General features: G+C 35.7%; 1 protein-coding gene and 1 long non-coding RNA gene across 5 annotated transcripts; one reads left to right on the top strand and one right to left on the bottom strand.

Moving 5' to 3' along the window:
- Positions 1 to 1,695: 1,695 nt before the first annotated feature.
- LOC307173432 (uncharacterized protein) lies at positions 1,696 to 3,879 on the top strand. Of its 2 annotated transcripts, XM_079896548.1 has the most exons (5): positions 2,203 to 2,325; positions 2,453 to 2,521; positions 2,623 to 2,676; positions 3,590 to 3,658; positions 3,772 to 3,879. In XM_079896548.1, exons 1-5 carry the CDS (start codon positions 2,229 to 2,231, stop codon positions 3,858 to 3,860), a joined length of 378 nt encoding a protein of 125 aa, XP_079752674.1. In that variant the 5' UTR covers positions 2,203 to 2,228; the 3' UTR covers positions 3,861 to 3,879. The 2 variants fall into 2 exon arrangements, 1 of the variants encoding a protein (XP_079752674.1); XR_013823849.1 differs by lacking the exons at positions 3,590 to 3,658; positions 3,772 to 3,879 and adding an exon at positions 1,696 to 1,754 and having other exon boundaries at positions 2,251 to 2,325; positions 2,453 to 2,822.
- Positions 3,578 to 6,490, bottom strand: LOC307173438. 3 transcript variants are annotated; one of them, XR_013823850.1, is made up of 5 exons: positions 6,241 to 6,490; positions 5,106 to 5,334; positions 4,987 to 5,042; positions 4,751 to 4,808; positions 3,578 to 3,629 (listed from the first exon to the last, which is right to left on the bottom strand). It is a non-coding gene; the product is annotated as an uncharacterized lncRNA (long non-coding RNA). The 3 variants fall into 3 exon arrangements; XR_013823851.1 differs by having other exon boundaries at positions 3,598 to 3,672; XR_013823852.1 differs by having other exon boundaries at positions 3,598 to 3,672; positions 5,106 to 5,184.
- Between the last annotated feature and the right edge of the window lie 6,031 nt (positions 6,491 to 12,521).

Raw genomic sequence — 12,521 nt, 5'->3', positions numbered from 1 at the left:
AACCAGGCCACATCTGCTCAAAAAACAGCATGAGAATGGTCCTCTCCCTGCATCCTTTCATGAGGCGACACAATATAAAGAGTTGAGGACAAGCCCTTACACTCTTAAACTAGACCAGGCAAACAGTCACATCTACATCGGCGGCAAAGCTTCTAAGCTCCAGAACATTATTTCATTCAAGGATGAAGTTTATGTTGCCTACAGTACCTTCAACAACCAGGAATCTTTCTTTGACTATCCTCTACCATCCTCTACACTCGGCATCCATTTAGTTGGCGACCTCTCAACAACCGTTGAGTTCTGCAAGTTTGAGGAAATAGAGAACAAAATTTTTCTTGTCCCATATCAACATCATTTCGTTGCAATTCCTCTTTTACATAAAAATGAATTCTTTATCAGTGCTTTTTGTAACATAGTTTATGCATTTGAATTACATAGTTGAAAATTTTATTGGAGTAATTAAATAATATGGGTTTCAGGCTTGAAAAAAAAAAAAAAAAAAAAAAAAAAAAAATTTTACCTAATAGTGGAGTTTGAGGGAGAAGGTACAACTGGACCAATTGCCAAGTCATGGTACGCAGACGGCTACTCCTGGTGGCCTCCATATAAAGACCTTGACAGGGTGTTGAAGAGCGTCAGAACCATGGAGGAACCACAGCCAGAGAAAGGGTGGACCCGTCACAGAACCAGAATCCTGCATGAGTCAGGTAAGAGTAAATTATACTGTGTAAATTAAACATGATCTTGCCCAGCATACCTGTATTTCATTGTTCAGAATCTTAATTTTTTTTTTCTACACTGTAAAATGTGATCTCACATAGCTCTAATAAACAACATGTAAAAGCTCCAAAACTGTATTTCATTTGTCAGCATCTTTTCAAAATGTGGCCAAAAACTGGAAGAAGGCCAGCTACACATCTGACATAAATTCAGAACCTGAAATTTCCAGAAAAAGGATTCCCAAGTAAGTAACAAAAGACAAAATAAATGGTTTAACACATGAAAATCCAATAATTAAGATATTTTTGATGAAATCTCTGAGCTTTCTGACCATTCAGCATATTTACGTAGCTTTGACTTTAAACAGTGAAGAGCATCCAATTGTACTTTTTCTTTGTTTTCCTAGAAAGAAAACATACTCTGATAACATCTCATCAGATGATGAGGCACCAGAACCACCACTCCTTAAAAAAAGAAAAATCGCAGACACAGAGAGTGTTCCTCCAGCACCGAAACCTCCAGCACTTCCAAAACGCACCAAAAAAAAAAGGTAATGGAAAATAACTTAAAAAAAATAAATGTTAATGAAATGAATGCTATGAATAACAATACATTTTCCATGTCGACTCAACCAAAGGTCGAAAAAAAAAAATATATCTACGATTCTGCAGAGGCTGTAAAATTACGATTTTGACCAGAGATTTTGAGCCAAAACACAGGGGGGTTAGAAAGATAGCAGCATCGTTATTTTATTTTTTACAGAGAGATTGGTAGTCTATAAGTAAAATCTGTTGACTTCAGCAATCTTTTGCTGCATGTGTCAATGATGACAGTTCCAAAAAAAATTCATACATGACATTCAATATTATACTATTTTTTATTTTCTGAAATTTGGTTGATTTGATGATTGATGAAATAAGTAAGATTAAAAGTGCATAACTCCCAGATTACAATAAACGAAATTTCCTTATTATTAGGTCCTGTTGTGCAAACTCAGGTTTTCCAGAGCAAAGCTGTAAACCCTTTAAGCAACTGTAAGTTTTTCTTTTATTTTTTTTAATCTTTTTAAATTTTTTATCCAAACCTACAATGATTACTCAAAGCTACAACTATGTCAGTGGTTCTTAATCCTGTTCCTTGGAACCCTCCACTCTGCACATTTTGTTTGCATCTCTTATCACTTCAGACTATTCAACTGTGGACTTCACAGGATTCCAGTTCGAAGGGAGCATATATTTTACATTCAAAGGGCATAAAAGTGCACGAGACATGCACTTAAATTGTAGTTATTTATAGAGGTATATTACATCTCACTTCACACTTCTCTAATAAGTTTTGTCTGTGTGTGAAGACCCTGCAGAGGCTTGTGAAAATCTGTGAATAAATGTTCCTAAGTGAAGTAAACTTCAACAGATTTCTTGTTCAGGAACAGGATTAAGAACCGCTGAACTATGTAATTTTTGAAACATGCAGCTGAACAAATATAGCTATCAAAATTAACATTGCTAATGACCCCCCAACTGTCAACAGTATTTGTCAATCAGCAACAAAGGGAAACGGAAGAGCAACAGCAGACCTGGTGTGAGAGTCTCCCCAGCTTTCAAGGTAAATTATTAGTTGTATCTGGCTGTTGGGTATGCTCAAATGAAAATGCTTTTTTGAAGTTTGTAAGTTATGGGGTAATGCCCTGTCACAATTACACATATTACAAGTGCAACTCCATCTTTTGCAGCTCCAGTGCGTGTGTCTGAGGCAGACCATTACGGAGATGGCTGGAGTGTTGATCCACCTAACACACAAGGTACAATAGCATAATCAGGGATGAGTAAATCAGAAAACACATTCACAGAATTTAAATGCAATATAAAACTGAATAACATCATATGTGTGTTCAATCCATAGAGCACACATTCTCTGTCCTGAGAACATCAGGGGACAACCAAGGAAGAACACGGAGTAAGATTACTGCACATAAATTCACTTAAGTAAATTTTACAATTTGACATCCCTCACTCAAATAGAGTCAGTCAACAGATCACAGTTCAAATTGCAATTGAAATGCACTTTACAGTAAAATAACTGCAAAATGATTTTTGGACAAATGTAGCCAGACTCAAGGCACTGGGATGACTCAAAATTACCCACCCTTGTTAAGATAGATTCTGAAATGAATGTGTCCCGCTGAGTGTGAAGCAGGCCTTAGTGTGTTAATTTGCAAATTTAACAAGTGAATCTTCCCTACTCCTCCTTCCTCAGCTCCAGTGGGCGTCTCTCAGGCAGAGCATCATGGAGCCGGTTGGGGTGTTGATCCACCTAACACACAAGGTAAAAGAGCATTTATTACAATAAGTAGGAGGAAACAAGACAGGCTTGTAAAAAACTGGTAGGGACTACACAAGCTTCCTCCTGGGTTAGTGGCATCACTAACCCTAAAAATTACATAAACCCTGACCCCGGGAACACATGTTGAGAATAGGAAGAGTTGTTGTAGTAGAGCACATTTGTGAGTCCGCTCAAGCTGTCGGATCCGTCTTTTCACATGCAATACAGTACTAACACAAATGCAATAGCAAGTCACTCTGTAGGCATCTTAAAACAGTTCCCACACAACCGATTTATAGATTATCATGACAGAATATGCTAATTGAAGATAGTTAACTCCACATCAGCAACATAAATTCATCAACTGACCATTCAGAAAAGTCCTTTTGCTCTACATGTTGTCACTTCTTTTTGAATCTCTCCATCTTTGTCCAAATCCAGTGTTTTATTATTTTCTGATATTTCAGTTAACTACACATTTACTAATTTTAGTGTGTGTTAACTTGTGTTGGAAACAAGAAAATCTTACCTACTCCACCTTCCTCAGCTCCAGTGGGCGTCTCTCAGGCAGAGCATCATGGAGCCGGCTGGGGTGTTGATCCACCGAACACACAAGGTAAAAGAGCATTACTTACAATAGAAAAGGGAGAGAAAAAAAACAGAAATCTTATTCACAGCACTTCAACAAAATCTAAAACTGTATATTTTATGATCTTTTCCACTCCATAGAGCACACATTCTCTGTCCTGAGACCCTCAGGTGATTGTGACCACCAAGGAAGATCACAGAGTAAGATAAGAAATAATGAAAATAAATAAAAACAACAAATAACTGACAGTGTCCTTACCAGACACAGGCTGCGTTTACACTTGGCATTAACATGCTTTCACAGTGATCCAATCAAGCAGATTGGATCATTAGCCAATCAGGACATGGCACATTTACATTTGTTCACATTAAGTGGCCACTGTATCTGAATAACCGATTGGATTTCTAAAGTGTTGTCAATTTTTTGTTGGCCATATGAGTGTAAAATTAATTTGAAGGAATATTAGACTGGTTCAAACTAAGCTTCTGTACTGTATATGTTTGATGTATGTTGTGTTTAGGACAAAACTTTTAATGAAGAGCATTTTGTTTATGTAATTAGGCTCTCTAAGTATATAAAATTTTGGATTTAAATTTATCGTCCAATATATCGTTATCGGCTTTCAGATATAAAAGAATTAATGGTTATCGGTTTCGGACAAAATTTTCATATCAATGTATCCCTATTTTGGAGAGCAACTACTCCTAGTCACCCCCTGTCATTTCAAAGATTTGTACAATAGAGAGCATGTCAAGTAGAAACGCTTTATCCATTTTGTGATTTTGCACCCATTTTGGGAGGTGCGTGCGCAGTCAGTAGTGAGGAGCCAGGCAAAAGTATAAACATTATACTTGTTTCAAACGGATTTGACAGAATCAAGTGACGAGACCAATGCTGCAGAGGGTGCCAGGAATAGTCACACTCAAATTTGGAAATATTAGAGTCCTAACTGTACTCAAAAGAGCACTAATGTACTGACTGGTGATTTTTGGTAATGCCAGTGTAATAATTAATAAATTAACCATACTGTTCTTATAAGAAGTGAACAAAAATCTGTTTTATGCTTTTCGTTTTTATATTTTAGTGTGTTAACTTGTGTTGGTAACAAGTGAATCTTACCTACTCCACCTTCCTCAGCTCCAGTGGGCGTCTCTCAGGCAGAGCATCATGGAGCCGGCTGGGTTGTTGATCCACCTAACACACAAGGTAAAAGAGCATTCATTAGGCATGAGGAAATCAAACACATTCACAACATTTAAAGACAATATATATATATATATATATATATATATATATATAAATAAATAAATATACACACATATAATTACATTATCTGTTCAATCAATAGTGCAAACCTTTTCTGTCCTGAGACCTTCAGGGAACCACCAAGGAAGAGAGGAGAGTATGTTTCCTACAAATTATATTATGTTATGCTGTTATGAAAATCATCATCAGCATTTAAGTTTTTACTTACCAAAATCCAGTCTTGAGTATTGTACCATGCAAGTCATTTATCGATTTAAATGATCTTCTGTATTGCAGCAAGGGCAATTCTGGAAACACTAGAAAAAATGGACATGAAGATCAACCACCTGACTTCACTTGTCCAGTCTCTAGTGGGAAACAGACGCATTCTCCCGCAGATGCAGAATGACGAAGAGGATGACGTCTTTCCACTTGCATCTATTGAAGAGCTAGACCGGCTGGAACAAAGTTTAGTTGACAGAGGGTTTATGCAGAGAATGGTAAGAATCAACTGAATTTTCAACCTACAACTAATAATGAAATGTACTGTGCATATTTACACGCTTGTCAAAAGTCTGAGATTATCAAGATTGTAAAAAAAAAAGAATAATAATAATTAAAGAAGTTTCTTCTGCTCAGCAAGGCTGCAATTTATTTGATCAGAAATGCAGTGAAAACAGCAACAGTTAAATATGATTAAACCTTTCCATTTTAATATATTGTCAAATGTATTTTTTCTGATCAAAACTAAATTTTCAGCATCATTACTCCAGTCTTCAGTGTTATATTATATTCTAATATTCTGTTTTTCTGATTGGTTAATAGCAATTATTATTGGTGCTCAATTATTGATAATGGTTATTATCAATGTTAAAATAGTTTTTGCTGCTTCATAATTTTGAAGAAACGGTTATCCTGTTTTTAGGATTATTTGATGAACAGAAAGTTCAAATGAAAGTTCAAATGAACATAATTTATTTGAAATGTGAATCTTCTGAAATGTAATAAATGTGTTTGTCATTTTTTAACATTGCTGATTAAAATGGTTACTTACCTAAACTTTTGAATGTTTCAAAAAACTGTTCATCACAATTTCCACAAAACTATGAAGCAGCACAACTGTTTTCAATATTGATAATAATCAGAAAGGTTTATTGAGCAGCAAATCAGCATAATGATTTCTGAAGGATCAAGTGCTGCTGAAAATTCAGCTTTGCAAAGCAGAAACTTCAAAATAGAAAACAGTTCTTATAGTCAGACTTTCAAAAACATTACAAAATAAGAATTATTCCAAACTTTTGACGGATACTAAGAAAAGTACAGAAGAGGTACAACTATATGCTCAAATATTACTTAAAATTTACCTGTTGAAGGTGAGGAGATTATCCATCAGTGGCGGGCCAACAATGAAGAAGACCGTGTGGAGAATCTGCTTCAAGGTCTTCACCACGAACGTCGCCAGGGAACTGAACTGGTGCGGGAGAGGAGACAAGCGGGGAATCAAGTCATCAAACGTCGGCTCACTCTTAATAGGCAAGTTCAAATGTTGTACAGATATGCATTAGATTTGATGGCGGGAAGTTAGCCAGTCAGGTACGTTAAGTACTTGCTAACATGTTCATGTGAGGTAATAATCAAACATGTGGTAATACCAACAGCAACGTGCCGTTTTCAAAAATAGCTAGCAATTATAATAGCTTGTTAAGAACTTAAAATGAGGTTTAAACGTTCAGTTAAATAAGTATTGACCAACCACAGAAACGTGCACGAAACAACGTGCTCACTACCTAACAGGTGATTTCAGTTAACATTACGTAATTTCAAAGTTATTACATAACCGATCACAAACGCAATTAGTATAAAAATATTTGATTTATAAGCCAATCTTTCCTCACAACTCGTCAGGACACATTCTCCACGCAGCTTCAGTAGTTTTACGTAAACTCACTCAGGAAGAGCTTGACGCATGAACTCTGGACGTTTGATATCTTTGACTTTGACCAATATATTCGGATAAAAAAAAATTTAAAGTGTCTTTTTTCTTTTTTATGCAGCTTCAGCCATGAGTTGCTGTCGCCAACGGAAGCAGAGGCAGAGAAATACATCAAAGATTTCCTACGCTTGGCCCCAGGGAGGGTGTAATTTATGTTATTAATATTTGTGTATTGTAGTAATATAGAGTGTATTGTTTTATTTGAATAGCCATAGCGTTCTGTTAATGTGGCCTTTTATAATTAATTAAAAATGAATATAAATGATTAATTATAAATATATTGCCTATAATAAACGTATTTCTAAAAACGACAGCAAATGCGTGTTTTATTCTAGGTTCAGGAAAGCGTGGTTACTTCACGTGCACAAAACAACTTCTATAACTAACAGGTGATTATCATATCTAACCCAATCAACATAACGTAATTTTAAAGATATAACCGATCACAAACGTCACACAATTAGTATTAAAAGTATATTCGTTTTATACATACCTCAAGCACATGTTTCCTCACAACTCGTCAACACGTCTTCTCCACGCAGCATCAGCAGCACGTGGTTTAATGTAGACTCACGCAGGAAGAGTATGTCCAAAGACAGGTAAAAGTAGGCTACATATTTACCGTGTTTGCAAGTATTTTTTAGAAGAAGCAGTCAAGCAACAGAAGAGGACAGCAGATTGTAAGTGTTTTGTTTTCTCATTAGATTTTAGCGCTGTTTATTGCCGTTGCTAGGAAACATTGTTTTGTTTGCAGTGTTTAACGTGGTAAACGCCTTCTGAAGTTGCGTTTGTTCTCGTACAGCGTGAACATTTGTAGTGGCTGTGTTTTATGGGAATTAATTTTGTTAATGGAAGGAATTATATATTTAAACGATGTCTGGGCTACATAAATCAGATGTCTTGGAGATGTATGGACATCTGATGAACATCTTTATAAGAGCGGATTGCCGACGTTCTAAATTATTTACGTCTTATTTACATAGCCTAGACGTCGTTCTAACAGCTGGCAAGGACGTCTCGGCGACGTAAAGCATATGAGCACACGCCTTAATATAAACGTCTTCCAGATGAAAACGACGACGTCACACAGATGTCTGCGCGACGTGCGTGTGCTATCTGGGCTGTTAAAACAATACAGTGCACAATCATAAGGTTAAACAGTAATGTAGCAATAGCAGAGTAAATAAAATTAATATAATATGAAAGAATATGAATATAGGAGATATAAACAAGAAAAGGCAGCATGAAAGTAATCCATGTGACTCTAGTGATTTAAACCAATCTTCACTGATGCAATATGACCAGTTTTGGGTGACGAACAGAATGTGTGCCTTAATACATGTACGATTTTGGGTGACCTAAAATAAAAAGCATTAAATCAGAATGGCCGTGGAATCTGCTGTGGACGAGTGCCACAGGCAATCACATCAATGCTGATATGGCATTGTTTGGAGTTGGGAAATGTTTTCCGTTTATCAGTTTTAGCTCTATGGCTGAATTTGAACATGCTTAAAAAACATGACCACCTTTACTTTTCAAGTGAAGTTACATGAGCAGACCTTTAGGAACACTCTGTGGTCTAACATAATTCAATAAAATAAAAAAAATGACCCTAATTTTATGCTGATTTATTTTCTACTGCAGGACTCTGAAAAGACATTCCAAAGCCAGAAGACATTCACAAGGGGAGAAGATGAGCATCTTAACTATCGTTGAAGATGATGTTGCCACTATCCACACAAACCCAAATATAAGGTGCCTCTCTGTAGTACTATAAGAGCAGATTGGGCCAGATAATGTGCAAGACCTTTGCCACAGTTGTTACTCTCCTCTTTGGCTTGATTTATGGCCCCAATGTTAACTATTCTAAAGTATTAAAATACACCAGTAGTAACTGAAAAAATTTGTAAGAAAAAATTTGTTTTCTTTGTTTAGAAAAAGAAACGTTTATTTATCTTGACCTAAAGTGCTCCGCAAGGCTGATTTATTTTGCATAGTCCTTCAAAAGATTGTCCAAGTAGCTGCAATCCATATGGATAATTGTAAGGTTGAGCATTTATTTATTCCAGTTTGTACTCTAATTTTGTGCATAGTCTTTTTTTATAAATACATTTTGAAGAGTGGAATAGAACTTCATCACCTTAAAATATGTGTACCTAATGCAAATAGAAAATGTGTTGTTTTGCAGAATATTTGTCAATAAATAAGTTCTGTAATGATAGCAATGTCTTTTGTATTGTGTTGTATTTACAGTATGGTTTACTCCCTGCATTTGGATTCTTAATGTGAAGGCTATACGAGTATCTGGGTGAGATATTTGAAAAAGTTGAATCAATTTAAAAAAGTAAAAAATTGAATCAACTTAAAAAATTTAAAAATTGAATCAACTTAAAAAAGTAAAGCAACCAGCTGCAAAGCTTTTTTGAGTTTACTGAACTTCAGGACCTCTGTAGTTGTGCTTACTCGTTTCTTTGAGTTGGACTGGTAGTTGGATGAACTTCGACCACTGAAGTTGAGTAAACTCAAAAATGCTTTGCAGCTGGTTGCTTTATTTTTTTAAGTTTACTCAACTTTTTATTTTTTACAGTGTATAGGAAGGTGCTTTGGTGTGGAAATTTATGTTGCAGAGCCATAATAAAAAGATTGTCCCAAGACAACATTGTGATTTAGGGAGGGAAATTGTTTACTGTTCCACAGACGTGTACAATTTTTGTGATATTGTGTTGTATGTATAGTCTTAAGGCCCATTCACACCAGGGGCATAACAATAACAGTTCAAATTGTTCTAAATATAGAAGAATAACAGAGTCCACACCACTATAAAGAGACATAGAAACAATATTGTTGGAATCACTTTCAGAATTATTTTGTGTTTTTTTTTTTTTTTTACAGCTCATGAACAATAAAAACATTGACAGCCAATCAGAATCCATCCTGCTTAAAGAGCTCAAGCATTTAAAGCAGTAGACAGCATAACTGAAGGGTGAGCTTAGAATAAACAGTACAATATTGTCTGCTGGTGTGGATGCTAATATAGTTATGGTTCTTAGTGTGAACAGGTCTCACTGTCTCTCTTAGCGATGCTCTTTGTCTTATAGTTTAGAATTACTTAATTTAGCATTATCTGTAATATTATTCTAAACAAATGGACAAAATGTACACATACAGAAGTCATCACACCTGTACAATTTTAAATATACAAAGCAAAATATGGATTATGTTAGCCATAAACATCAATAACATCTTTAAAGGGATGGTTCTCTCAAAAAAGAAAAATTGTTTTAAAAAAAAGTTAAATGTTTAAATAAAATGAGTATTTTGTGAGTATTGACTGGTTCTCTCAAGATAAAAAAAATAATGACTGAGAAAAAATGACTTCTGAATCTATACAGATACTTTTTTTTTTAGTTTGATCATGCTATAATCACCTTCCTTTTTTATTGTGTGGAAAAGAGCGACCCAGATATTTTGCAGGATAGATCCTTTTGTGTTCCATGAAAAAAAAAAAAAAAAAGTGTTTCAAGGGTGAGTGAACAGTTCTCATTTTAAGGTGACCTGTCTTGTTAAGTCCTGTGATACACTTGAAAATAGGTTTCTTTTCATTTTTAGATTCTAAGATTAATTTTGAAAATTAAAAACTCCCAGGCCTGGTTTCACAGACAGGGTTTAGATTAAGCCAGGAGTAGGCCTTATGTAAATTAGGACATTTAAGTAGCTTGTATAAACGTGTCTTAGGGAAAAACCTTACTGGGGTGCATCTTGAGACAAAACACTGACAAGTTATAAGATATGTCAGTGCAAGTTCTTTCAGTTAAGACAGCTCAAACATGCATTTTAGTCTAGGACTAGGCTTAAGCCTTGTCTGTGAAACTGGGCAGCAGTGTTTTAATGGCATGGTCATTGTTTAAATGGAGGGACATTGTCTCATTAATTAAAAAGGTACAGAATGGTGTAGAGATCAACAATTAGTAAATAAACCACACTGACAGATATATGTGTGATTTCAAATAAAGACAAACTCTAATAAAGCTCAAAGCTCAAACTCAAAATAAAATTTTGTGGTTGCCAAAGTTAAAATGAAAATGAAATTCTCTTTTGTGTGTGTGTGTGTGTTTGTGTGTGTGTGTGTTTTGTCTTTCACACATATATATCCTGGGCTTTGAGTGTGAAATCACCCTGCCGTGCTGATCTAGGGAGAGTGATGCACACTAACGCACGAAAATCTTGTTGTTACAGGGTTTGGACAAGAAAAGCAAGGACACTGGAAGGCAATATGAATCTGACCGAAGATGTGTCACAGTGCCTGCTAGGTGGCGTGCCCACTGTTGAAAGCTTCCTTTATGGAAAAGGTCAGGGAATTATCATGGGTTTATAGCAGTAGCTTGACTGCAATGATAGAAGTTGGTCACTGATATTGTTTAGAACAGGCTTAGCAATTTAATTGTATTCAAATCAGAGTTTTGGTAAGATTAGTTCACAGATTTGTGTTTTTGTTTTTGTTTATGATGTCAATTTCTGTTTTTCAAGAGGAAAGCAGCTCATGTTTTCTTACATGGCTAATCTCTTTTTGAGCAGTGAAGTCTAGTAATTTAGCAGCAGTAATTTGATGTTTATACTAGGTAGAAAAGAGAGGATACATTACCCTGGGGCTTGCTGGAAATAAAGAGGTTGGAAATGGCAGCATGCATTTGACAGGAATGCATTCCTCCCAATTGAGAGCCAGAAGACTTTACTCAAAAATGGTAGATTTGCCTTGCAAATGAGTGTGCCTTCCCTATGGACTCAAGTTAGTTTAGAGCCACTGGTCCAGGATCTACTATTCTATAACCACTCAAAGGTTCTGGATGTCCAATGCTTCAAAATCTTTTTACAGTATAAAGAAGGCCTGAAAGTCTAACATTTCAGAGACTTTTTTTTTTTTAATCGGGATGGGATTTTCATCAGTATTTTCAAGGAAGATATATGATTTCAAAAGCAATTAGTCTTTAATTGGACAGAGTTATAGGACTGTTGTTGATCATATATGGAGTGACAACATTTTTTTTAGGCAACCCTCTTAACCCACCATTCTAATTTCTCATGAATTATTGTGTGTCCTTGGACACTGCATGGCATGTGTCCACCTGGCTTAATGCAGCTCTGTGTCCTGCCAGTTGTTTTTATAAATATAATTTTATCCTGTTGTCTGGAGCCATTGGTCTTTTTCAGAGAAAACAGCAATGATTGGTTATTGAGATGAGAATAGTTACTGATGAAAGAAACAGTGATGATAAATTATTGTTGTGGCTGGTAATAATTCAAAATGAAAAGGAAACGGAACAGGAAGCAAGTATTATATAGTGTGAAAGTACTGGTGGAAATTCAGCCATCATAACATTACATTCTTACACATGAGTCATGCTGTATAATTTGAGAGTCTGGTGAATTATAGCCTTGCTTAGTGTGTTTGCTCAGCTTGAATACTATTGTCATTTTAATGCCATGATCTCAGCACACATACGCACACCCGCTGAAGTGACATTTTCTAATGTATGAATGAAGTTTGCAGGTCTCAGATTCCCAGCCTAAAATCCTCTAAATGAGTGTGATTGTCAGGCTTCTGGGTGGATGAAGTAGGAGGCGAACTCGAGGATGAAGAAACAAAAGTTTTAA

The sequence above is a fragment of the Squalius cephalus genome (genome assembly GCF_949319135.1).
Source record: "Squalius cephalus genome assembly, chromosome: 2".
NCBI classification, from domain to species: domain Eukaryota; kingdom Metazoa; phylum Chordata; class Actinopteri; order Cypriniformes; family Leuciscidae; genus Squalius; species Squalius cephalus.
This window is presented reverse-complemented; position numbering and strand designations above follow the sequence as displayed.